This window comes from Myiozetetes cayanensis, unplaced genomic scaffold (assembly GCF_022539395.1).
Source record: "Myiozetetes cayanensis isolate MyiCay16 unplaced genomic scaffold, myiCay2020 scf17, whole genome shotgun sequence".
In the NCBI taxonomy this organism is placed as follows: domain Eukaryota; kingdom Metazoa; phylum Chordata; class Aves; order Passeriformes; family Tyrannidae; genus Myiozetetes; species Myiozetetes cayanensis.
Window position 1 is genome coordinate 14,273,703 of NW_026087378.1, and position 25,973 is coordinate 14,299,675.

The 25,973-nt window shown below is 44.4% G+C and overlaps 1 protein-coding gene across 4 annotated transcripts in view; it reads left to right on the top strand.

The window, feature by feature from the left end:
- FSTL4 (follistatin like 4) overlaps nucleotides 1-11,702 on the top strand; it is a 333,296-nt gene extending 321,594 nt beyond the window's left edge. For all 4 annotated transcript variants that reach the window (XM_050311904.1, XM_050311903.1, XM_050311902.1 and 1 more), the window contains 4 exons: nucleotides 1,611-1,760; nucleotides 2,300-2,407; nucleotides 4,956-5,065; nucleotides 8,175-11,702. In XM_050311904.1, the coding sequence (XP_050167861.1) occupies nucleotides 1,611-1,760; nucleotides 2,300-2,407; nucleotides 4,956-5,065; nucleotides 8,175-8,874 (1,068 nt within the window). In that variant the 3' untranslated portion in view covers nucleotides 8,875-11,702. The remainder of the gene's footprint in view (nucleotides 1-1,610; nucleotides 1,761-2,299; nucleotides 2,408-4,955; nucleotides 5,066-8,174) is intronic.
- The last annotated feature ends 14,271 nt before the right edge of the window (nucleotides 11,703-25,973 follow it).

The window sequence follows — 25,973 nt, forward strand, 5'->3', positions numbered from 1 at the left end:
CAGGCTCTGCTGCTATGGGTCACGATCTTCTTTTGAGTCTGTATTTCATATTTTCTAAATCTCAATATATTTTTGGTTGATATTGATTTTTTTTTCACTAGATTTTAATATACCTTGGAAGGAATCCAGACTGCTCACCCCAGGGCTGGTCCTTAGTGGATAATATTATTAAGCCACACTTGAGCTGTTGCTTCTCAAAGACAGAAATCTTGTGTTTCTTTTCCAAAGAGCTGTAAATATCGAAGAGGAGGTCCTGGAGAAACAGCTTGAAAAGAATAAAGGAGAGAGGGCACTTAAGGAAATAATGTCAGCACAGTGGTGGGCATAAAAGGGATTTTTGGCATCATCACTTGGCTGCCTTTCAGAGACACCTCTGAGGGTTTCCTACAGATATCATAGAGCCTTTTCACTTGATCTGGGGATGGTTGACCCTTTTTATCTCCCTTTTGCCTTTTACTATCTTGAGTGTTTTCTACATAGGCAGTGACAGCAGCCTGCAGCTTCAGGAGAGGTTCTACAACAAAGGTTTCATTTGCTATTAGAGGGCACAAAAGCAGGTAGAGCAGCTGAGCTGCACTGTAGCTGAAAGGCCAGTGACCTTTCCCTGCTCCTGTTGGCTTGGATGGATATTCTGTTGTGAGACATGAGCATGAGGAGAGCAGGTTGGAGGCTGTCAGGTGCTTGCCTGTGTGAACAGCTGCTGGAGGCCAAATCTGAGCTGGTGTAGCATCTTTTAGCTTGCCTTAGAGTCCATCCCCAGCCTGGCTGGAGGGACAGAAAGGAAAATGCAGCCAAGCTATTATTGTATCTTCAGCCCTTACTCATGGTCCCCACCAACAGAGCTGTGCTGCTTAGAGGTGACATCTTTTTATCCATAATTGTTACATGTGGTGTGATTCTTGGGGTTGTCCTGTGAAGGGCCAGGAGTTGGACTCAGTGATCCTTGTGGGAACCTTCCAACTCAGGATCTTCTTTCTCTCTTTTCTCTTTTTTCTCTCTTCTCTCTTTTCTCTTCTCTTCAGGACTCAGTGAGTGGAGTATCAGAGACAAAATATAGATCAGGCAGCTGTGAATAGGATTTGGTCCAAAGCAGGAGGATTTGGTTCCTTTGGAACAGGGGAAGTTTCTGTATCTGTAGGATCCTGCCTGTTTTGCTGCTGTTCCCCTGAGCACAAGTGTTTTAGAGCATGCTCTCCTGCACAGAAAATGAAGACTTTATGAAAAATGTGAAGCAGTGATTCAGTTAATGTAAATCCCTGTTTTTTCAAAGCACAGAGTGATATTTCTGTTGCTAATAAATGCTGACAGCACTGCAAGCCTTGATGAACCTCAGCACGCTTCAAAAGATCGATCCATAGGCTGTGTGGTTATTTAAATTCAATATAAGTTTGCAGGAGGTCCAGCTGTTTAATGTCACTGTATAGAGCCAGGCTGTAGTGTGGGACATGATTAATTAATTATTTCATGTTTTCCAGGAAAGAAAGGGGGAAAATACCATCCTATCACAATCCCCAGGGATTTTTTTTCCAATGGTTTTCAAGTCTAAGATTCTTGCTGCTCCAGGCCCTGAACTTGTAGAAATTAAACCTTTTTTTTTTTTTCCCCCTCAGGAGGAGATCTGTCCTAGAGTGGAAGGTGAAGACACTCAGTCCTGCCTCTGGGCTTCAGCAGTCAATGTCAGAGACAAGTACATTTATGTGACACAGCCTAAGCAGAACAGAGTCCTGATAATTGATATCCAGACTCAGAAAGCCATACAGGTACTTACAAAAGTGAATGTGTTATTCCCTGATGGCAAAAGACTCGATACAGGACAAAAAAATTAGCTCTTTGCCCAGTGGGTCTGCTGACATTACTAAAAAGCTGGACCTGTGTTGCTTTCACCTGTGGGGTCACCCTGTCATTCATTGTTCTGTAACCTGGCAGGAAGAGACTCCTCTGGGGGTGGGAGTTCATAGTCTCGGGGCTGCATCTGCAGTGAGTCTGGTAAAATAATGCTGGCATGAATTTCTGGCTGGGTCATCAGCAGGCGGGAAGAATGAGCTGGTGTGGGCACAGTTTGAGCACAAATTGGCCCCTGATCTACGGGCTGTAACAGGGAAGATGGAGTGATGTCCAGCCAGGGAATGGCAGCACACAGCCCAGCGTTGGCAGTGCTGCTGATGCCCCAGCTGATCTGCAGGCAGAGCTGCACAGGGAGTGTCACAGCGTGCATGGCGATGCCTGCAGTGAACTGATGTCCTGTTTGTCACGGGCCTTTGGGTCACTGTGTAAATAACTGTCTCTGGGTTTTTTTAAGTCCTTGGCCGTGGACCCATTGCCAACCAAACTGCATTATGACAAATCCCATGACCAAGTGTGGGTGCTCAGCTGGGGGGACATGAGGAAATCCTCAACCTCACTGCAGGTGAGTCCTGTCCTACTGGAGCCTTTGCTCGTTCTGGGCTCAGCATCACTGGTAGAGTGTTGGTGACTGGTGGGTTGCAGGTAATTAACAGCATTTAATGGTCTGGATATAAAGCTGCTGCTTCATTTGCATATCCAGTGTGTTTTATTGATCCCTCCTCTGTCCATCCTCCCATATTTTTCCTACTGTTTAATTTGTTTCTGAGCAATGACTGTACCCCAGGCTGGCAGCAGGGCTCTGGTTTGTTTTAAGGCTGGGGGCAGAGCCAAGTGCCGTAAAGTCACACAGCAAGGGCTGGCAGCTGGATCAGAGCAGGAGCAGCCTGCTGTGCTCCACAGCTCTGCTGGGACACCTCAAACCCTGGGGGCAGGTCTGGGCCCCTCACTCCAGACAGACACTGAGGGGCTGGAGTGTGTGCAGGGAAGGGAAGGGAGCTGGGAAGGGGCTGGAGCAGCAGGAGCAGCTGAGGGAGCTGGGGGGGGCTCAACCTGGAGAAACAGCCCTCTAGGGCATGAAAAAAACCCCATAAACATCAAAAGCAAAACCTCAGGGACAAATTCCGTTACTGTCTGTGAGTGACTCCACTGGAGGGGTGCCAGTGAGGTCCCTGGAGCTCCTCCCTGCTCAGCACCATCAGACACACAGTGATACCAGGACACAGCGCTGCACATGAGTTTGGACAACTAAATCAGCTTCCACTTGTGGATTACCTTGACAGATTCACTCTTCTGTTGACAGTAGAGACACATGGACAGTACATTGGACACATCTAATTGGGTGTTTTGCTGCTGGTGTGTGTTGTATGACAGAGTTGACACCAGATCTGGTTTGATCCATCCACACACCCTTCTCTAGTAGTTGTTTTCTGGCCCTTGCTGCCCAACCTCTCTGGAAATCCAGGTGTCATGTGAATACTCCTTCTGCCAGAAATGTGTGCTGCTGAGTCTACATTAAAGCATTCCCCAGCAGGCAGAGAAGAAAAGTGTCTGTGCTTTCTGACCTAAAAACCTGCAAATCTGGAGTCTATGTTAGCCATGGGGTTGCCCAGGACTTCGCTGGAGGTGCTGCTCCATGAAGATGGGATGAGCCATCCCCACCAGCCACCTGCTCCATCCAAGATAACGACTGCACACTGTCAGTAATGAAGACTGGAATAGCTACTCATCATTTCAGGAAGACACCAAAACCAGAAAGGGGGCCAATAAATGAAGGTTTCCAAGGCAATGCCCCCAGGTTGTCTCATCAGGGGATGAGCAGTTTCCTATATGGGGTACAAGGAGACAAAATGGGCTCTCTTTACCCTTTCTGACTTAATTTCTTCCATCCAGCTGTGAGAGGTTTCTGTAATTAAAGTAGAGATGGCACAAGCATATCATTATTAAGAAGAACACACCACCTGCACAGTTGGAAACTTGTTAGAAGGCTTCAGCTCTCAGATAGTCCTTTCTGTTATCTTTATGAAGTGCAGTTACACACACAGAGGTGAGATTAGCATCAGCATCAGCACATCCTTTCTTTTTTTCTGACCTTCTTTCCCAAAAGGTTGGGCAGTGACTAATTTAGCAAAGTTCCTCCTTGAAACCTGCAGTGGCTAGTTGCAGACACGCAATAAAACATGTTTTTGTAACAAAGATGCTGCTGCAGAGGTTGATTTAAATTTCCACTCGTTCTCTGGAAGTTGGGGATTTATCAAGCTGCCTGTGCAACCAACTAATGGGATGCTGTTGTTTAACCATTACTGGCTTGTGGTAAGCAAATGTCTGGCCTCTTGAAAGCACTATGCAAGGGTGGGCATCCTTCTTCAGCTATCTAATTGGAAGAAATCTAAATGGCATGACCAGAACAGCTGTCTGAACTAAACCTTTTAGGGATTTAGCATCCCTTTAATGAATTATGTAGCTATAAATTCAAAGCAATGACTGTTGCATATTAGAGCAGCAGAGGATCCTAACAAATGGACTAAAATCATCTTGAACCCAGCAATCAATCTGAGTATTTAACATTTTAATTATTGAAAAGTTCTCCTTTCCAGAGCACTGGAGGAGCTGAGTTCCCCTGGCCATGGAGATGTGTCCTGTGCTGCAGGACGGGACCAGGGGACAGCCAAAGGGCCCTTCTCTGCTCCTCCCTGAACTTTACATGGTGCTGTAGGTGGATGAAAAGTTTTTCTCCTCCAAAGTGATAATTAGCTGCTGTGAGTTAGTGTTTGATCTTTCAAGCTGGTAAATTATCGCTGTGCATTTAAGTATGCGTGTTTACTTTAGACAGTGAGGGATAAATTATTATGGCCCTAGTGTTGTCATACTGCTTCAGCTCCTGCATGGCTGCTCTTTCTCGAGATGTAAACAACTTAGGAAAGTCAAGTTGTGTACTTACCTTACAAATGTCAAGCCTCAAATACTATTTATTAGCACAACTTTTCAAGGCATCTACACCAAACAGGGTTTTGAAGTCATTAATCAATTTAAGCCCCCTGTGTGTAATCTGTGTTTACCTTTCTGCTTTCCTCACTGCTTCTCCTGTGCTCAGCCTGCTGTGTTTGTTGTAGGTGATCCCAGAGGCGAGCGCGGGGGAGGATCCACGGGTGATCCGCACACCCTTCCAAGGAGTGGAGGATTTTTTTATACCACCTACAAACCTTATTATTAATCATGTCAGGTAAGAAGTTATCCTAATGAATGGTAATGGTGACCATGCTCCTCCCTTCTCATAAACCTCAGAGCACTTCACAAATGTGAATGAGTGAAGGAATGAATGAATGAATGAATGAATAAGTGAATGAATGAATGAATCTGTGAGGAAGCTGACTGCTTTTATTCCCATTTTCACATGTGAAATGGAGAAATGGTTGAGCAAATTGCCAGTAGTTATTCAGCTAATCAATAAAACAGCAAGAGACAAGCCTGGACTTCCCTTAGACCTTGGCACAGACATTCAATGCACTCACCTTGGTCAGCCATCCTTTCTTGCAGCTTATGACACTCTGTCCTGGCTTGCTTGTGCCAGGAGTGTAATGTCTCAAAAATCACCTTTTTTTTGCCTCCAAACCATTTTATGGATCTGGGCAGAAACCTATGTCAAGGATTTATTGCTTGAAGTGATAAAAGTGTACTCTGCCTGAAGCATAAGGTTCTTCCACGTGTTTCCAACTTGGATCTCTGCGTGGGGTGTGTGGTTGGAGCAGAAAAATGGTATGCACTGCACATTAACCAAATAAACCTCCATGAACCATCAGTTTTGAATGTTAATGTGATGTAGTGGTTAATGAGGTTGTGTAACTAACATACTAATAACTTGGAGTAATACTGGCTGCTTCCCAGCAGGCACAGGAAGCCTCCCATTAACATTATCAGAATTGATGATAACTGCACAGCAATTTATACTGTTCTTTCCATGTTACAACTGTTTAACCATCTTCTGGCTCCTATATAGTTTAACTAAGTAAAACTCTCAAAAAAACATAATGTCACTCCTTACACTAATCTTAGGTTTCCTGCAGGGAACACTGGGAGAGGGGGTCACACTTAAATGATTATATATTGAATCTGTTCCAAAATAAATAACTTTGCTTCCTGAAACACAAAATAATGACACACAGCTCATGGCTGTCACTTGTAATTTCTCTCTACTTCATTTTTCCAGTTCTCCCTCAAAATTTCATTGTGACTTATAGTAGAGCCAGGAGGTAAATGACTGCTGAATGTTAGAGCCTGAGCTGAGAAGGTGAGGATTGGGTTCAAAGACAGGAAAGTGGAACAGTTATGCTTTATTTGTTTTTTGTTTAATTATCCTTTTGCTTCAGTGTGATTAGTTGGCTGTATACAGATGAACTTCCATAAGAAATATTAAATGTAGCTTATTGTCTATAGTTTCCCATGTGCAAAGCTGCAAATGCTGTGCCTGATTTCCTGTTGCATTTGTTCAGAGCCAGATCTTTGTCCGTTCTCACTCACCCTCAGCCACTGAAGAATAATTGCTTGCAGTCTAATGAGACTCATTGAGATCGTGTTCTAAATTCTCCACTCAGAAACAATAAATGGCAATACCAGCATTTCCCAGGAAGGTGACTATTTAAGCAGTCTCATCCACGAGCCAAAAAATATTTGTATGCAAATATTCCTGCATATGTATTTCAGCTGGCTCCTATTTCAGATGGATATCTAGAAATGTCTCTGGTTTTATTAGTTCCCAGGGTGGCTTGTTGTCCGTTGAAAACTCTCTAAGTGGAAGTTTTGCTTTGAGATTTCAGATCCCAGATTTCATGCAAGGGCTGCGCCTCTTCTGCAGCTGTGGGCAAATAAAATGCATCCTGACCCACTTCTTTAAATGAAAGTTTATGATAAGAACCATTTCTTAACTCCTTCAGGCATTCGGCCAAGTATTAAGGAAGTCTTGGGGAAAAAAAATGCTGTAAGGGAAAGCACTTTTTAAAGTGTACTTAAAATGCACTCATCCAGGAGAAATACAAGTGTCATATCCAATTTCCCCTCACACAGTGCGCTGCAGCTCTCCACTGCAGATATTTTGTGAAGTCTCTAATGGATGGGAGTATAATGGGGAAATGAAAGGCTTAGCCCAGTGATTTTCATGGGATCATTCACTACACTGGCTCGTTCCTCAGAAGTGAAATCATTGGTGAGTGTCTCACTGACAGATGGATTAAGAATAAAGAAATAAACCCAGTGTTTCAAGCAAAATATATATTATCTGCACACAAGCACGTTGTCCTCCACATTTCTCAAGGCAATTTTACATCTTTTGGGGAACTAAGCACTCACTTCATTTCCTTTTGTCTGCATTGAACGGATGAAAAGATACTTGATGTAAAATTAGTTTTTGTAAGCCAGCGCCAGTGACCTGTGAATCCCAGGAACACAAACAGGCTGTTTCTATGGGCTCCCTTTCAAATTAAGCAGAAACCTTTCCTGGCTATTCCTGACCTTTTCTTGTCTTCAGCAAAGGTCAATCTGCTGCAGCATATATCTTTTACAGAACATTTATTCTCTGCTCTTTGTTTTCTGCCCTATCTTGAGACAGAAAATCAAGGCCCCTTATCTTCAGGGCACCCTGGTTATGTTCCTCAGGAAATGTTTTACACCTTTCCTGGGCTGGCAGGGTGCTGGTTAACACACTCTGCTCTGCACCTCAGCCTTGCCAGCTCCTGCACTGTCCCCAGGCACCACTGGTACCAAACACACATCACAGCTCCGCTCTGCTGCTGTCATTTGAGAGATGAGGTTAGACATGCTCTTTGTTTGGTGGTTATACATTATATTATATATATTTATTATATTGTACTATATTTATATATTATATTATACTATATTTTATGTAGTTGCTCTCTGGCCCCAACCTGGCCGCAATATGTTTTTCTATTTTGGGATTGAAGGCGTGAACATATATTGAATTACATCACTGTAGGCCTCAGACAGATTAAATACAAACCTGGTCAATAGTAGCCTACAGAACACCCAAGCCTTGGTTTCATTTCTGTAGTAAATTGGGCTTCCCAATAAAAGCTCTTGAGGATTCAAGTGCCTGAACCCATATTCAGACTTCCAGGATCAGGTTGCAGATTGGAGCTGAAATACAATATATCCCTCCTTTAGGATGTTTTAAAGCACTAAAATACAGAAAAGAGACGACATTATTCCACACACTTCCCAACCCACCAGCACGGGGTTTGCTGGCTCTGCTGCCTTCCCTCTCTGCTCACGCGTGTCCCGCGTCTCCAGAGGGGACCTCAGTGTCTCGTTTGCCGTTTCAGGTTTGGCTTCGTTTTTAACAAGTCGAGGCCGGCGGTTCACAAGATCGACCTGGAGACTGTGACGCACATCAAGACCATCAGCCTGCGAGCGCAGGGCTGTGCCCCGCAGGCCATGGCCCACACGCACCTGGGCGGCTACTACTTCATCCAGTGCGGGCGGCGCGCGGGGGCCGCGGGGCCGCAGCTCGTCGTGGACGGCGTCACCGACGCCGTGGTCGGCCCCAACGGCGCCGTGTCGGGCTCCCCGCACGTGTCCCCCGACGGGCGGTACCTGGTGAGCGCCGACGGGGACAGCGGCAGGATCAGCGTGCAGGCCCTGACCGTGCGCGGGGAGATCCGGCTGGTTTATGACCTACAGACGAACGTGCGCGCGTCCCACCTGACATTCCAGCCCTCCTTCACCGAAGGCAATCAGTACTACGTGTACGCCGCCTCGCATCTGCAGACAGACGTGCTTTTTGTAGAGCTGTCGACGGGGAAAATGAACGTACTGAAGAATTTAAAGGACCCTATCGCATCCAAAGACTGGCCCTGGAGCAGCTACAGCAGAATTGTGAAAGACAGTGGATTATTTGGACAGTATCTCATTACACCAGCTAAAGATTCATTGTTTGTTATAAACGGGAGGCAAAACACGTTACGCTGTGAGGTGTCGGGCGTAAGGAGGGGTAACACGGTGGTCTGGGTTGGGGAGGTATGAAAGGGCAGTAGAGGTGGAGCCTTCAGCAGGAGAGGACCAGTTGGACCTTTGCGCTGCAACAAATGAGCAGTAGCATTGTATATTTTTACACCGGGAAAACAAAAAGAAAAACAAAACAAAAAAAAAAAGAAATACAAAAAAAACCCTGTATAGGCTTCATGGTACAACACTGGTCTACTTGCAAGTTTTATAATATAAGGTACGCTCTGCTAATAGGAAGCGGTTTCAGAGGGATATTTTTTATTTGTGGGTATGATTTGTGGTTATGAGAAAAATGCTGGGAAACAAATAATATCTCCACTGAGATATTGTACAAGCCACGAAACCTAGTGATTCTGTAGAACAAAACAGGTTTTGACTTTCCATACTGAGGAGCTTTTGTGTTACGTCCGAGCCATCAGTTTTCTTCCCTGCATCCCTTGCCCGTTGGCTGCACTGACTGCCCCGCCCCAGCACAGGGAGGCTGCAGCAGTGAATATTCACCTTTGGATGGGGGGGGAAACCAAGCATCAGAGCAGTTTTCAACCCAGAGAAACCTGGGAGAGCGATGTAATGAGAGCTGATGGGTTTTCTCTGCAGGATGGCTCTGGGAGGATCCGCAGATGTGGTTTCAGGAGGAGGCATCACAGAAATAGTAACTGGCAGCTCGCTTGCTTCTGCGCTTAATTTTGCTCTTGGTCCTACTGAAGGCAATGGGATGAGTCCCCCCTCTTCCAGTGCGTATTTGTGTGATTGTGTTTGAGAAATTTGCCATGAAATATCCAGGCCATTACCCATCCAAGCCTGGGTAAAAGCCAGGAAACTCTGAGGGGGGGAGGTCAGAGTTTGCAAACAGTTTTATTGAGAAGGTGGCATTGGTCTTTCAGCAGCTCACAATGCTGTCAGTTTGGGTACAATATGCAAAAATCTGCTCTTTTAGGGGCAGAGAATTAGTTACAGTTATTCCCATAGGAGACAGCAACAGTTCTCATCACTCACCAATCATTGGTTTCTCTCATTAAATATTTAGTAGCACTGAGGTCACTTGGTTCATAAAATAGCAGTTAAAATGGCAGAGGTTATTTTAATGGAAACCTCACTCATTTTCTAGTCATAGCCTTAATTTGCTTATGTCTTTTCAGAAAAAACAGGAAACAATTCTTCTTTGTGATTTTTTTCCCTTCATGTTTATAGTACACTTGTTTATAGTCAATTATCTTTTAGTTATGAGTGAAGACATTCATGTAAAAAGCAGCTGAATTATCCAAGAATGCAACAGCTGGCATTGAGGAATTTCAGTTGAGTTGCCATAAAAACAAACACACAGCCATTTGCACACTTGGAAGATATAAAAACTTTTTCTAGTTGCATTTTTGTAACTTTCTACATCCATCACCATGAAGGAATGAGGGCAAGAGCAGCTGTGGCTCGTGGAGCCAGGCGAGCAGCAGTGCCATCAGAGAGGTTGTATCCCATGTGCCACTGGGAAAATGTGGTCTTGAGGTGGGCGAAAACTCTCTGATGGTAAATTTTGGAAGCTTTAGAGCCACCTGTTGGCCTTTGGAAAGACCCAGCTCATTTTGCCAGTGACCTTGTTGCCCAGAGTTTGTACAAAAGCTGCTGCTGAGCACATCCAGTGATAGGTAGTGGTGTGGTAATTATTTTCCTCCACAGATGCTTAAAGTCACCCATTTCACTACACACACAGAGGGATTTTAAGCAAGAAGGATGCTTAACACTGGTAATCTTACTTTAAATGTTAAACTTTACCAGAAGAGCAGCATTTTAGCGTGGCTGTAGACCTGAAGTGTATTTTCAACCATTTCAGTTCTATAGAGAATATAAAAATCTGTTCTGACAGACGAAGAAGGGGAGCTGAATCCTATGAATTCATTAAACATGGAGTCCTTGAAATTGCCCTTCAACTCCCACGGGCTGAATGCTACATCTCTTTCACTTATGAGCCATAGGGGTTAGAAGAGACTCTTCCATCATTGCAACACAGACGTGTGAAACAGATGGGCATAGCCCTCCTTCAGCAATGCATGGTGTCCATGATTTTCTACTCATCCCATTAGGAAACATCATACCCACGTCAAGGAAAGGAGAAGACCAGCTCTGTAAGTACCTTTAAATATGCACAACTCCTTTCTTGAACAAAGCTGTGTCCATACATTGCAGCCATCCTAAATGTGTTTTACCGAGGCCAAACACTGCTCTCGTGTTACCTTTTACGACTTCTTGAGTATTTTGTTATGCCTATGGTCCGTTTTCCCTGTAGAGACGTTCATTGTGTCATAGATCAAGCAAATATTTTTTAAGAATATTTAAAAGAAAAAAAAAATCTGTATATATCTGTTCAGGTAAATATTCTTGAGGCTGGTTTATATATAGGCTGTGAAAGATGTGTAACAGACCTCACTTCTCCCTGTTTGTCTCAAAATATTGGAATAGCGTTCACTTGAAAAATCCCACTTGGACCTTCCAAAGATGTTCCCTTTCTTCCCTCTTCAGCCCAAGTTCTGGTGATGTGTTTTTCTAAATTATCCTAATGGTTATATATCATATTTAGAAAATGAAGTACAACTTAGATTGTCCACACTACTTGTGAACAGTTCCAATGACAGTCAAATCTGACATTAAAGTGCTGCACATTTGTTACTCTGATTTTATTTTTTTTTATGACACAGAAATTTTATATATACTCAAAAAAAAATGTTTCAACTCATGTTTGCCTTTCAACTCTGTCAAAAAGAAACTACATTTCCTTGTGGGCAGTTTCTTTCCTACTCCCTTTGTGTTCTCTACCAGTTCACAGTTAATTCCTAGTTAATAAATTATTAAATAATCATGGTGATTTATTGAAATTAATCTAAATTGAATTAATGATCTTTTCATTATCCTATACACTCGTGACACCAGAATCATGGGAAAAATAGTCCTTGGTTGCCACTAAGACTCCAGTGCCAAGATCAGATGCATTTAACATTCATCATTGTATGATAGAAATGCAGGTTTGTCTTTGTATTTGCCTCAATATTTTCACTCTGTGAATGAGTGAGAATTTTTACAGGACATTTGACTATGCACTGCAGTGCCTGTTTAGTAACCATCCACTTTTAATTTGGAAAAAACCCTCATAAGTTACTTAATTTGGAATCTGTGACAAATAACATTTTCTTATCGTTAAATACTCAGTTGTTTTGTTTTTTTTTTTTTACCACTGCAAAAAAATCAACAGAAGTACCTAAACATTTTGGTGGGCTTACCTGCAGGATGGGTGGGAGATGATGGGAATGGCAGGGTGGCTTGGTGGCTTCACGAAGGGGCTGTTGGAAGCCACCTTGCCTGGAAGGATTGGGGCTGTTTGGCTGCACTGACCTCCACGAACAGCTCTGCCCAGGAGGAACACCAGCCCTGATGACCTGTCGACAGGTACTTATTTACTTGATTTATACCATGATTAGGCCTTAATTACCAGAGTGCCTGGTAGTGTGCTGGGTGCTGCGTTAAATGGATGGAAAGGTCAAGATCTCAATTCTGTGAGGAGATAATGGCTAATTCCCTGTCTGACCCTACAGCAGGCCAACAGAATGAGCAGGAACACAGGACCAGAGGTGGGGGAGACTTGTGCAATGACCTGCAATGCCTAACAGATATGGGCATGCCCTCATGCCTGGGTATTTTTTTCCCTAAGACCCCTCTGTCCCTCCTTGTTCAGGGCTTTGTTTTAAATAGCATCCCTCAGAAAACAGGTACAGATGTTGCCCTTCAGTGAACCTCACACCTTGACATGGGATGCTCAGGTGGCTTGCAGTCCTCACAGACATGACTGGCTACCAAAGAAGCTCTGTTTACCTTTGGATTTTTTCTCCTTGTGCTTTCATTTGCCCCTTATTCCTGAAATTCCTGAAAAAAAGGGAAAAAACTCAGTGGCACAAAACTCAAAGGCTCTTAGTGTCTCATCTTGAGTTCAGGAAAAAATGGGGAGCCATGGGTCGTATTTTCCAAATGCTTGTAGTTGAAAACAAAAAACAAGAGGAAAAAAAAAAACATCAAAAAAACCCCAAATCAAAAAACAAAACACTAAAAAAAAAAAAAAAAACCAACCCCAAAAGAAAATAAAATGGGGAAAACCAAACAAACAAAACCCAAAAAAACCTAAACAACAAAACCCCACATAAAGTCTCACATTATTTTTTAACCAATTCCCAATACTAACTTTAGAAGAGATAAAAATAATTTTAAAAAAAAGAGCCCTGCTGAGGTGTTTCTACCATGCAAACTGCCACAGCCCAGAGGCTTGTTTAATTAAGCACTTCAGCACTAACCCTTGGCAGTCTGTGGTGTCTTTGACACTTGTCCAAAGCCATCAGATGAAGGCAGCGAGCACAGCAAGAGCGGAGAACCAGCTGCGCCTCGGGAACAAGACAAGCACTAAATCAAAGGAGCAGCCCATCCCAATTTGCAAAGGTCAGAGCACTGGCATTTGCAGAGGTGTAACTCCAGTTCCGTGCTCGGCTCAGTGCACACATTCCCAGTGCCACCCAGTGCCCACCTGGGGCCGGTTCCTCTTTGACTGGGAGAGGGGAAAGCCCAGCTGGCACTTCCCCTCCTGCAGTCCTGGCACAGCAGGGCAGGGACACTTACCTGGAGAGGAGTTTTCTTCTTTTCTGCAAGGAGTATTGCAGAGGGAGAGTTTTTAATGTTTTATTTAAGGCTACACTAAACTTGATGTTAAATGGACCTTCAGAAAGTGGAGGGAAAGTTCTGTGGAAGAAAGTTCATTGTTTCTGCAGAGGATTTGCTTTGAGGGCTGGCAAAACCTGATCTGAGCTGGGTCAGGTAGAGGAACCAGCCTGCAATCTTCCTTTTCTTTAAACAGGACCGACCAAGCTAGAAAAGAATAATAAGGCATTGATTAGTAATTTGGGGTGGTGGGTTTTTTTAAACAACTGTATTATTTCCTACTTATAACCCTCCTCCTTTTCATCACAGCTGCTCCTGCAGGCCAGTACCTCCTGTGCTGAGGCTGTTCTGAGCATGTGGAATTTCCCTAAGCTGGACATCAGCCCTGTTTTGCAGACAGTTCCATACGAGCAGCTATTGTATTCTTCTGTATTTGGAGTCTTGCATTGGGCTCCAGTCTTATTTGCACATGGAATCCAATATAATTACTTTAAAATATAGTGTCAAAAATACTGATGGAGCACAAATGGAGGCTGTCAACTGGCTTATGGTTTGGATGGGAAGGGACCTTAAAACTCATCTCACACCTTCCACTCTCCCAGGTTGCTCCAAACCTTGTGCAGCGTGGCCTTGGACACTTCCAGGGTGGGGCAGCCACAGGTTCTCTGGGTAACCCTCTGCCCCACCCCTTTTTTTCTAGTGCCTGATGTGAACCAGTCCCTGTCCTGGCAGAGATTTGAGCTCCAGCCTGTTCTGTCGATCAGCATCGCGTGCGGTGTCAGCTCGGCCGAGCTGCTGCAGGAGATGCCCCTCACTGACACAGCCAGTGCCAGCCCCGCTCCCTCAGCACTTCTCCAGGTCCCGGGCTTGCTCAGCACAAAGTCAGCTCTGTGTGAAACACAACCTCAGCTTTGAAGCTGGCTGGCTCTGGCATCCCACCGCTGACACAGAGGATGCCAGCCTTGGCCCACAGCCAAAATCACTCCGTATTTTCTCTCTGTAAAATTATTTCAATCCACTGGATACATCAGCTTCTATATGATTTCTTGAGTAGATTACATTTTCTCAAGGCAAGGCATTTCCTCAAGCCTGAAAACTCCTTTTGTGATTTTTTTTATTATTATTTATTTTTGTTTTGGTTTTTTTCCTCATCTTCCTATCTTCTATTTTCTAATAGAGGAAGGGGATGCATTCACCTTTGTACACAACATCCTGGTGTGGCATTGCCCTTTCTCCCCTCATACATGGAAAACATTGGCAGAAATCCCAGTGGGTCCAGGCAATTTCCAAAACCAATAGAGCAGACAGAACATTGTTCCCCCAGCACTGCCAAGGCCACCACTAAACCATGTCCCCAAGTGCCACCTCTGTTAAATCCCTCCAGGGATGGTGATTCCACCATTGTCCTGGGCAGCCTTTCCATGGAGAAATTTTCCCTAACATCCAATCTAAACCTCCCCTGGTGCAAGTAGCTAACGTCATGCCTGGTACTGGTGCCACCACAGCTCTTTCTGGCATCAGAATTTCTCCTAAAAGCAATAGGTTTGACCCAGGTGAGCTGCCAGGGTTCTCATGCACAGTGTACTACTGCTCTGTGGCTTTATATTTAAGATTAGCCTGACATGTCTGGGTATTTAATTTATAATTATAATTTTGGCTTGGGAAAAATTAGCCTGTCTTTACACAGAGCTATTATAACGCTGAGACACAGATGGCTGATTATCAAAATGTCTAAGAGCATCTTTGTACAAGTCCTGAGGCAAAAGAAAAAAAAACCCAAAATACTTTTGACAAGCATTATTTGCTGAAACAAATTCCATTTAATTAAGACATGAAGTCTGGACTGAAAGACAGCCCAGTTTGTCAACAATATTAACTGCAGCAGACACTGCTAGAGGTTATGCTTTGCATCAAGGCTAAATGGTAAAGGACAGGGGCATTTTAAAGAATTCCTCAAGTTTCCCTGTGTAACCAAGCTAAGCTGGTTAATTTTCTTGAACAATATTTTACTTCAGAAGCTCAAATCAATGCTGATGAAAACTCCCCCAGTGTTGACAGCTTTGGAGGCTGAAATCCTCTCTGTACCCTAGAATCTCCTTTCAGCAGCCCAGGCTGTTCTCTGTGCCCTGCCCAAGGTCTGCAGGGCCCCGAGCCCCCAGAGTGGTGCGTGTGGGAGCACAGGGGCTGTGTCAGCAGGACCATCACCACTCATGAGTGCTTCTCAGAACCTTCCCTCCTTTACCCACATCAGCAGAAACCACGGCTTCATCCCGGGGATGTGCAGGTTGCTGTTCCCTGCTCACCAAGTGAGGCTCGTTAGTGCACGGAGGGGTTGTAGGCAGAGCCAGCAGCTCAAGGTCTGCACTGTCCCATATGGCAGTAAAATTATTCAAGGAGAAATTATGCAGATAGTCAACATGTTCAAGCTGCAATGAATTATGCTGAAAACATCAGCACAAGTAGCAGTCAATTTGTGTTACGGTCAATGACCGCGGTTCCCTTGTTTTCTCCTCTTGGAGGTCCCAGAGGTGTCAGGGATGCTCCAATAAACCCCCTAAAGCTCCAGCTCCTGCACTGGGCTGTGACAGCACCTGGAAGTTAGCAGGGGAAAAAGGTTTAGTAGTACTAGGCATCATGCAAGGGACACAACACTTCCTCCACTGGCAGTTCATCCACGAATCTTCTGGATGTACCAGAGGGCAAGGGTGGGAGGAATAAGGGCAGAGAAGGTGCTGGGTTTAATTACTGCAGTTTCAGCTACAGGCTGACCCCCAGACAGGACCAGGGGGAATGGCTTCCAACTGACAGAGGACAGGGTTAGGCTTGATACCAGAAAGAAATTCCTCCCTGTGAGGGTGGAGTGTCAAACATCCCTTCTATACATCACAAAGCAGGAGGGAGGCTGATAGAGTCATCACACAACATCAGGTGACGATACAGAATCATCCTGTGCTTATTTAAATCCTTCCAGCAATAAAAGCAACCCACTGGCTGTGGTTTCAAAGTGTTTCTTTCAGTCAGCCAAACAAATCCCTGAGTTATCATCTGCAACAAACAGAAAACAGACGTGCTATTAAGCCAGGCTGTAAATATCATTTCAAAGCAAACCTGACCAATAAATTAGGGGCTGTGGTGGCAATGGTGGTAATGCAAGCTGAAAGGAGAGGCTCACTAGGGGCAAATAATGTATTTGTGGTGTTGCAGGGGAGAGGCAGCTAATGGAGGCTGGTTGTGTAGCACATGCTGCCCATGAAACCCTTCAGAGCACTGCCAAGAACCTCACAACTGACAGGCAAGTGACAGCCAGGAGGATTTACACTCCCTTTCACACCTCCTCAGGAAGGCTGGGATGGTCCAGAACATGCTGTGAGTCTGCTGAAAACTCAGTGTCAAAAAAAGCTGTGGGTCACCCAGCCCCAGGTCCAGGCTGCCACTTCCCAGACCGTAAATAAGGTGAATGTGGCATCTGCTGGACTTGGCTGTCCTTCCACCTCAGAGGGGAAATTATTTGCTCAGTGAAATTTAGGAAAGGCTGTAGCTGTTCTGGAGCTGGGAGCTGAAGGAGCACAGGAGCTCTGGCACCAAGGGGGGAACGTGGGGTCCAACCCTGCATGAGGCAAGAGGGGGCCCTGGAGCCACATCAGTCACTGGGCAGGGTCACTGTAACCCAAAGGCAGCCCAGGACACGAAAACTGGTTCCAGTAGAGCGAGTCTCATTACAATGATGTGATGGATGAGCACATGGAAAGAAGTGGAAAAAAATGAGGAAACTTTAGTAGAGAATTTACAGAATTTAGTAGAATTTGCAATGCTGTCAACTCCAGCAATATTGGCATTTCAATTCATTAGAAGTCCAGACAAATTAGATGTTTGTATTCATTTAAAATAATTTCTCTTCTTTGACCCAGCTTAATTTATCATATTACATCTTTTCTGCAGCACTTGGGAGAGCTGCTGTTCAAATGAACCCAAAGGAATATATGAGTGAAATATTAAGTAGTTGTCATTAACAACAGGGTCCATTAAAACCCAGTACCACAGCTTCCCTACAGCATTTTTTGCCAAGCCAAACACAAACTATTCTCCTACAGATGTAGGATTTGTGTTTCTTGCTGTATTAAAGCTGAGACACCTTGTGACAGTGTTTTCATGAATAACACATGTATCTCAGGATTTGGATAGTAGTCACTGCAAAGTAAAAGCAGCAGCAAAGGGGAAATCCCACATCTCAATATAAACTAATCCTTATTCAAATAATATTTACTCTCTTCTTCCTACTAAAAACCTCCCATGTTTCTGCCATTTTGTATGTGTATTTTCGGAATTTCATGTGTTTTTATGAATAGCTACATTTTGATGGTGAAAAGAGGCTGAATAATTGACAAGCATCTACCCAAACATTTATATCTTTAATTTTGGAAATGAAGGGGTTTTTTTTACATCGGCTCTGAGTCTACTCTGACAAGTCCAGCACAGAGTAGCATTTATGCACTCATTCAGAGTTAAGGTAAGCCATGAGTAAGCTTCTCTCATAAGTGCATTATTCATTTCTCCACCATCAGAAATAGATAGTGTCAATGAAGGCTACATAAATTATATTTATCCAGCAGGCTTAAACAAAGAAGGCATCCTGCCAAGGGGTTTGGTATCTTCTTTTTAAACAACATGTATTAATGGGGTTGTCAGGTGGGGAGAGGATAAGGAAAAGATACAGGAGTTCCCCAAGATCTAGAGCAAATCAGGGACAGAATGGAGTAAGCTGGTGAGGACCATACAAATATTAACTACAGCTAACATCACCTCAAAAGATCCTTTCCAGGATACCCCTCTGGGAGGTGCCAGCAAAAGACATAACTAGAGTTTACTAATAGAGCACACACAGATGTGTATCCTGCACTGGAAAATGGTGTGGATGGGTGGAGACAGACAGACAGATAAACAGAAATATATCATCTCTGAAGATGACATGGATTTTCATTGCATTTAGCTGGCAGCACATGGCATGCAGCAAAGGATGTTCTTTCCTCTATTTCTCCCACAGCACCAAAGTCTGTGGTGTGGAATTTCTGCTGTTTCAGCCCTTCCTCATTAAAAGCTTTTTATAGAAGACTTAATTTAAATGTACACTTCTGCTGCTCCTGGCCATGGTTTCCCAGGTGAGCAGGTTGACTCCTAACGTCACAGCTACCTTCTGTTGACTGTCTGGGGTGTTCAGGGGGATCTTTTCATGTGGTCTGATTTGATTTCTGCCTGAAATCCACTCTCCTTCCTTTGGGTGACATCCAGAAAACACCTGTGATTTTTCATTTTGAAATACTGTTTGCAGCTTGCTGCATGCTGGCTGGAGAGCCGAGAGCTCCCTGGGGAAATGAGTGACATCAGCAGGAGCCATTTGTCACAGTGACTCAGAAAATTACAGGCTAAGATGTGCATATCATCATTACAATTGGAGGAGGGCTCCCTTGTTCTCCCCATCAAGCAGGTGGGACTTTCTGTCCCAAACCAAGTCCCTGCCACCCTGTGCTGAGCATGCTTTGAGGAGCACCCCCAGATGATGGACCCAGCCTCCTTCACCCCAGCCCAAGAGCCTGCAAGGCTCGGGTCAGCAGGGTTGGCAGGAATGCTGAGAGCAGGAGGAGTGGCACTTTTTCAGTCTGGGAAGCAGAATAGTCTGTTAAGTGTGGAATTAGTTAAATACTAGTAAAAAAACACTGTCACAGCCATCAGCAAAGCTTACAAAGGCTGGACTCTGCTGGGAGCACCCCTGTTTGCTGCAGCATCTCTGCAGGGGCCTGGCAGGAGATGAACCTCGTGGGAAGGGGCACACTGGACATGTCACAGCAGAGGGGTCTCCAGGGCCAGCTGGACTCTGCCAGGTGGGCAGGCAGAGGGACAGGTATGCACAGGAAAACATCTGTAAATGAAAGCCAAGCCCAGTGAGTTCTCCCTGGTAAGGCTGTTGCAGCCCATCTCTAGACAGGTCTGTGTGTGAGCAGAAGTTTCTCTTCATGTTCAGTAGCAGCTCAGAGCTCAGAAAGAAACCTCTGCCATACTGCCTTGTAATATAATAATATATGTGTAATATCTGAAGATCAAGACCATCTCTCTATTAAATTAGCTAACAAATAATTAGATAATTTTAATTTACTCTATGAATCTTCTAGAGAGTAAACTGCTTACAGGCAGCTAATGCAATAAACTTACTTTATAAGCAGAGAGCAACATCTGTTACCATGAGGAGTCTGCAGCACACATTAGGATTCTATGCACACTCAGCCATAGTTAGAGTAAATGTATCATTAAGTTGGTATCCTTTCCTATTCAAAGCACACTTTTCAAGATTTATGTACTGCAGACAATGAGAGAGCAGGAGAATCAACTTGTGCTCGACTCTTCTTGCATTCAGCCCCTGTCCCATGGCAAGATAAGGTTAATAAAAAGGGTAAGACAGAGCATGGAAGTCGGGTCACTTCTCCATATGGGAAATGCAAGCCCAGCCCCACACACACCCAAAGGCACAGCAAAACAGAAGCTGTGCTGAAGGAGCACCTTTAAGGTCACAAACCCAAGCCCTAAAAAATCAAACCACTTCATCAAACAACCTTCCTCCCATACACACACAACTGCAGGGAGCATCCCAGGCCTGCAGTCAAAACCAGGGATTAATATGACTTCTAAAAGTTCTTAAATATCTCAGCTGAGTATGTGCAGACAGCACTTTTCCCAAAGGTTTGCAAACTCAACAAACTGGGCAAATAGGAGTGACAGGAAGGGTTGTTGTTTGTAAACAATCTACTGTGCCATGGATGTGACACGCTTATTCCAGATCCAAAGGCTGCTGTGAAAGATCAACAAATGTATTTTCAGCTGGGCTAAACACTGTATTTAAGGGGCACATGTCAATCCAAGCACTTAACCTTTTCCAAAGCTGCAATGACACCACATTTTCAGTAGTGACCAGGGATTTCTTAGATGCCCTCACTGTTTGAATGGGAAAGAAGCCTGTTTTTTGGAGGATGGATGCCTTATTGCCATCGACACAGCTTGTCTGGATTTCTAACTGAACTGGCAGCACAATATAAAAATAAACCCAAATCAGCCGAGCAGTGCTATTGTGCATCTTAGCAGTAACAGAAAACCACATTGTCCCTTCAGGCAGATGAGCAGAGCACTAAAGATATCTCCTAATGTCATTTATGTGAAAGTTGCATTTTTATTATAAATTAATCTACCGTGCCAGTCACACATGCAAGCCCTGTCAATGGTCATCACACACGCCAAGAAAATGAGCCTTGCTTGCTTCTCGATTTTGCAGCTGCTGACTTGCCCTGTTTGAGGGGAGCTCAACAAGGAAGGATTAATGGGCAAGGGTTTGGTAATAAGCAGAGTTTATCTGTTTTAGTAGGAAAGAGGGACAGCCCCTGGCAGGAGCATGGGGCTGCACCATCCATGTGCTTGCTGTGGGTGAAACTGCTGGAATGTCCACAGCAGGTTAGCTGGGAAGAAAGACTATTGTGTCTGTACTTTCACTTGCCATCATGGGCTCTTAAAATCCTCCTGATCTTCTTTTTGGAGTCTGGGGCAAGTCCCAGTGAGGGTCACTGAGTGTATGGAGGGTTTGTGCCAACACCTTCCCCCCAGGAAGATTAAAGGCTTTGGGAAGAATGAACTTGAACATCACGAAGCAAAGCAAAATAAATCAACACAGGAGCCTCACCACAGTCACCTCCACAACAAAGTCCCCTGCTAAGATGTATGTGGTGGAAGAATGCAGCAGACAGTTGATTTACCCTTCAAGACAGAACTACTGGAGAGCAACCCTCTGTGCCAAGCTCTAGATAAGATGCAGTCCCAGTTCTCTGGCTGCTGGAAGGTGTCACTTGCTGTGTGTGAGGACACAGAGACACTCACATGATGAATGGCCGAGGAACGATCCTGGCAGTGCTGGTACAAGGTCACTCTGGATTGCTCTGCACCAGCCCTGGAGCTGACTGCAGCTGCAACGTGGAGCACAAGGGCCTGTGGTGGCCAGGGGAGCAGCAAATGATGCACTGAAACCTTGGAAGCTGTAGCCCTGATTGTGGACCAGAGCCCTTGGTTATGTTCAGTGCTATACTCTGCAATAAGCTATAAAAAAACTCTTTTTCTACACTAGAAGTCAGTAAAAATTCCAAGCTCCACACTCTGGAGCACGGCAGACACCAGCTCTGTCACTGGGTGTGGGGCTCATGCAAGATGCTGAGCTGCACTTTGCCTGAGTGACCCAGAAAGAACCACGAGGGAACACTCAGGGCTGCCTGGGTCTGTCTGGGAGTGTTAGAAAAGATGTGCATCCACAGCCCTAAGTACAGCACATCTGCACTGACACTGCACCTCAACTTGTTCAGCTTTAGACAGTCCACACATTAATTCTGTGATCATAAGGCTCTGACTGTAAAAATGGGGTTGAATATGGGGCTTCACCCTCCAGATTTGGCTCAGTTATCTGTGGTTGGGTCAACAGGTGTAGAAACATATGTAAAAGAACTGCCTTAAAACAGCTTTCAGCCTCATGAGGCATTCAGAACAATGTATATGATTCCTGTACGTGCAGAAAACACTGTTTGAGCTGCTCTGTGGGAGCAGCTTAAGATGCACTGAAAATTTGATAACTGGATTAGGCACAAGAAAGCATTTCCTGAGGGGGAAGATTCCACATCTTCCCTACTGAGAAAGATTTCTAAACCAATCTCATTCATCATGCATTCATTTGTTGAGTAAATATTCATAATATATAAGTGCTGGTGTCACTTTAATATTCTGATTAGCATGGTACATCGTTTCGTCTGTCTAGATAATGGTGAAAGTCATCCTAATCGAAGTAATGTTGTGTGTCAAATGATACAGAGCTGATTTACTTAAGACTTGGATGTCTGCTCCAATTAACTTCCAAAGTAAATTGCACTGAAGTTCCTTTTTCTGTCTTTTATGAAATAGAGTACGTAAAAAGTATGAGAAGCACAGCAAGTCTGCCAAAGTTCTCTTGTATCACCTCTCTGCATATCCACTGACCTTCAGCCCGTTCCAAAGCAGAGAGAAGCCTGCAAAACTCATAAGAGTTATCCCCTGCTCCTGCAATAAATTCATATCTGTTTGCAAACACGAGCTCAGTGAGCTGCCTGGTTCCCATCTCAGGCTTCTCTGGGCACTGCACAGCTGGTACAGCAGCAGCCCTTCAAGAGAGAAAGGAGGTGTACGTGGAATAAAGGATGTGAAAGATATAAAGTCCATATGGTTGAGGGAAATCAGATCATTGTGTCTAAATTGCTTCTTTAACTGTTGCTGGATGTGTTTATAATCCACTTTTACAAGGCACACAAAAAAGCACTGCTCAGTTGGGTTACCATTGAAAGCCTGACCTTATTAACACTGCCTGTATCTTGTCGTGTGCACTAACATTACTGGAATATATTGTACTGCTCCAATGTTTTTTGCACTTCAGAAGTGCATTTGAAAAGTAGTTTATGTGACAGTCAAGCAGGCAGTTCAGGCCAAGTCAGTGGAATGAGTAACCAAACAGAAGGAAACAGTAGCTGGGCACAGTGAAAACAGAAGTATTTTGGCCACATCGACTTCAAACGAATTGAAATCAAACAAAATGTTCAATGGGTGCAAAGATATTATTTGAGAATAAGGCAGGGGAAGCACGAAAGACTGGAATCCCAATTAATCTGATTTCTAAATAGCAAAATTACCAGTTCAGTTGCCAGCACACTGCTTGTATCTCGAGTCTATAAAAATTAACTGTAGGAAACCTCCTTCAGGCTCTGATTCAAAACATGTCAGCCCAGGGTGTAACTCCACACTCAAACCTGAATCCACTCACACTCAAACCACACGAGCTCCAAAACACCAAGCACTTTGCTGAGTCAGCTCTTAGCAGCTCTCCTGGACCTGCACAGTCTGTGGTGTCAGATCCCAGGAAAGGTTTTATGCAGGATCTACAACGTCTAAGTGCAAAGAGGGGATGGGGGGTGCAGGTACCTGGATCCTCAGGGGCTCAGCTGAGGATCACCATCATCATCCTGCCCACAGCCCCTCCTGCTGCTGCCCAGCTGCTCCTCAGCATTTAGTGCCACTTTACATTCTCCTGGTGAACCAGAAACACCTGAAAAGGAACGAGTAAATATTTAATCTACTGTCTGAGTTTTAACAGGTAGTTCTGGGGAGAGCTATTGAATTTTTATTGGGAGAGATGATTTGTGCTCAGAATATTAGAATGTGATGCTCACTCAGGGATGTTCAGAGCAGCAAACTCTCCCCAGAAATACTTGACTTGCCCACATTTCAACTGGGTTTTTAATGACTCTTGCCTAAAGTGAGGGGACTTTATCAGTATTCCTGGAAGGGCCCGGAGGGGAAGCTGCGATGGGATCTCTGCCTGTTCAAAGCCAGGACTGAGGCTGATTTGCACCGTTCAGTCACCAAGAGCAATACCAAATACAGTCTAATCAATAGTGGCTGACAGCACTGGAATAGCTTTGGTGATGCAGACGTGCACCCAGCCACGGGCTCTGGCACAGCATCGGACACCGGCACGGCCACGCAGGAACCGCGGTCCCGCCGGCTCAGCTCCGGCCACAGCACCTGGGAAGGACAGAGGAGAAGAGACTCCAGACTGAACTTCCTTATTTTTAATTAAGTTAGATCCTCAGGTTACCATAATTGAGCAATTTGTATTTAATTTGCTGTTCGGGGGGGAAGAAGGATCAGGAGAAACAGATGTTGCCCCCTGCAGTCTGTGGAACACAGAGAGCCATGAAAACTCATCCGTCCATCTGATTGCTTTTTTATTAAGTAGCACAGATGCTGGGAAGGTGGCAAGAACTGAGGTATGTCAAAACATTAACTTCTGCTTTGGAGGTTTTTTTCCCCCATTCTGCTTTGAATTAGCTAGTAAAAAGATAAGCTGGAAAATAAGGTAGTAAACCTGCTTTCTCTTCCAGCCCTTGAATACACAACAAACATCTGGTTTTGTCTTTTTTTTCTGAGAGAGGAGTGCAACCAGGGACTTTTTGCAATAACACACTGATTCTTCTAAAGGGTGTTTAGGAAAAGGTTTATTTATGTGCCTCATTGGTAAAGGGCTGATGTTTCTGTTTCTTGTAGAAGTTCAAAGTCATAACAGCTAAAAAAGGGGCAGGACTGATTTAATAGAGGCTGACATAAATGCAAGTTTTGGCCACGCTATTGGAAAACTTGTCAAGTGGTGTAGCATTGTGATGTATCCTCTGTGCAGCTCGGGAGGGGTTGTGAATGCACAAATTGCCTTGGGTCGCAAAGCAGGAGGAACAGGCTTGATTTTGCACAAAATGGGGCAGGGAGGGAGGAAAATCTTCAGATGTTTCAGAATTGTCAAACACAATAATAGATTCAAAACATGTAAAATTCTGTAGCAACAGATGCGGAGGTTACGTGGGGAATGGCCTCTGCTGAACGTGAAAATACATTAATCCACTTCCAGAGTTCTCTGGTTGTGGTCAAATGAATTTCAGGTGATTGTCCTTTGATTGCAAATGCAGTTGCTGTTAAAGGAGGGGAGCTGAGATCCTGAGATTCCCTAAAGGGAACACTGGGGGCTGATCCTGAAGCAAAGCCTTGGCCATCATTTTGGTCTGCTTAAATCCAATTTGGTAGAGACCCTCAAGATCATGCAATTATGGAATCTTTTAGGTTGGAAAAGACCTCTAAGATCATCAAGTCCAACCATTAAGATCTCTTGACTGAACAATTTAAACTGAGAAATGATCTGTTTCTGCTGCACTTTTCCAGCAGGAGGACGTGTCAATCCTACACCTTGTCTATGTAAAGATCTTTTTATCTACTGGGATTTAACCAGTCTGAGAGCAGAGTGAGCCTCACTTACCCCCAGCTCCAGGGGCTCAGGGATGCTCAGACCCAGGGGTTTGCAGTGGATTTGTTGGTGGGAGAGAGGAGAATACACCTGGAGGAGCAGACTGCAGGCATTAATGGGAAGGAGAAAAGTCATAACCTTGCCCCGGAAAAGTGTTCAAGCATCACATTTTTAGGGAAGAGATCATTCTGCTGGAAGAAATGACACTGTTTTCTTCAATAAAAAAATGTATTTCAAATTACTAAAATATGTGAGCCATTCTCTTACATTCCACTAGCTCCAAACCATAAAAATTTACAGCTGAAGCCAGCTCTGTGTGGAGCTGAAGCTGGTAAAGGAGACTGGACCATGACTTGTTATGTAAATAAGCCCATAAAATCTGGAGATCCTGCGTGAAAATCAGACCTGCAGCAACCATTCTGCCTTAGCTCTGTGGCTTGTTTAATCTGTGTGTACACGTTTATGCAGTGTTATTGTTCAGAGAAGGCAGTTTACAAACCTTTCAGTGATCAATCAGTTAAACAAATAAAGCATCTCT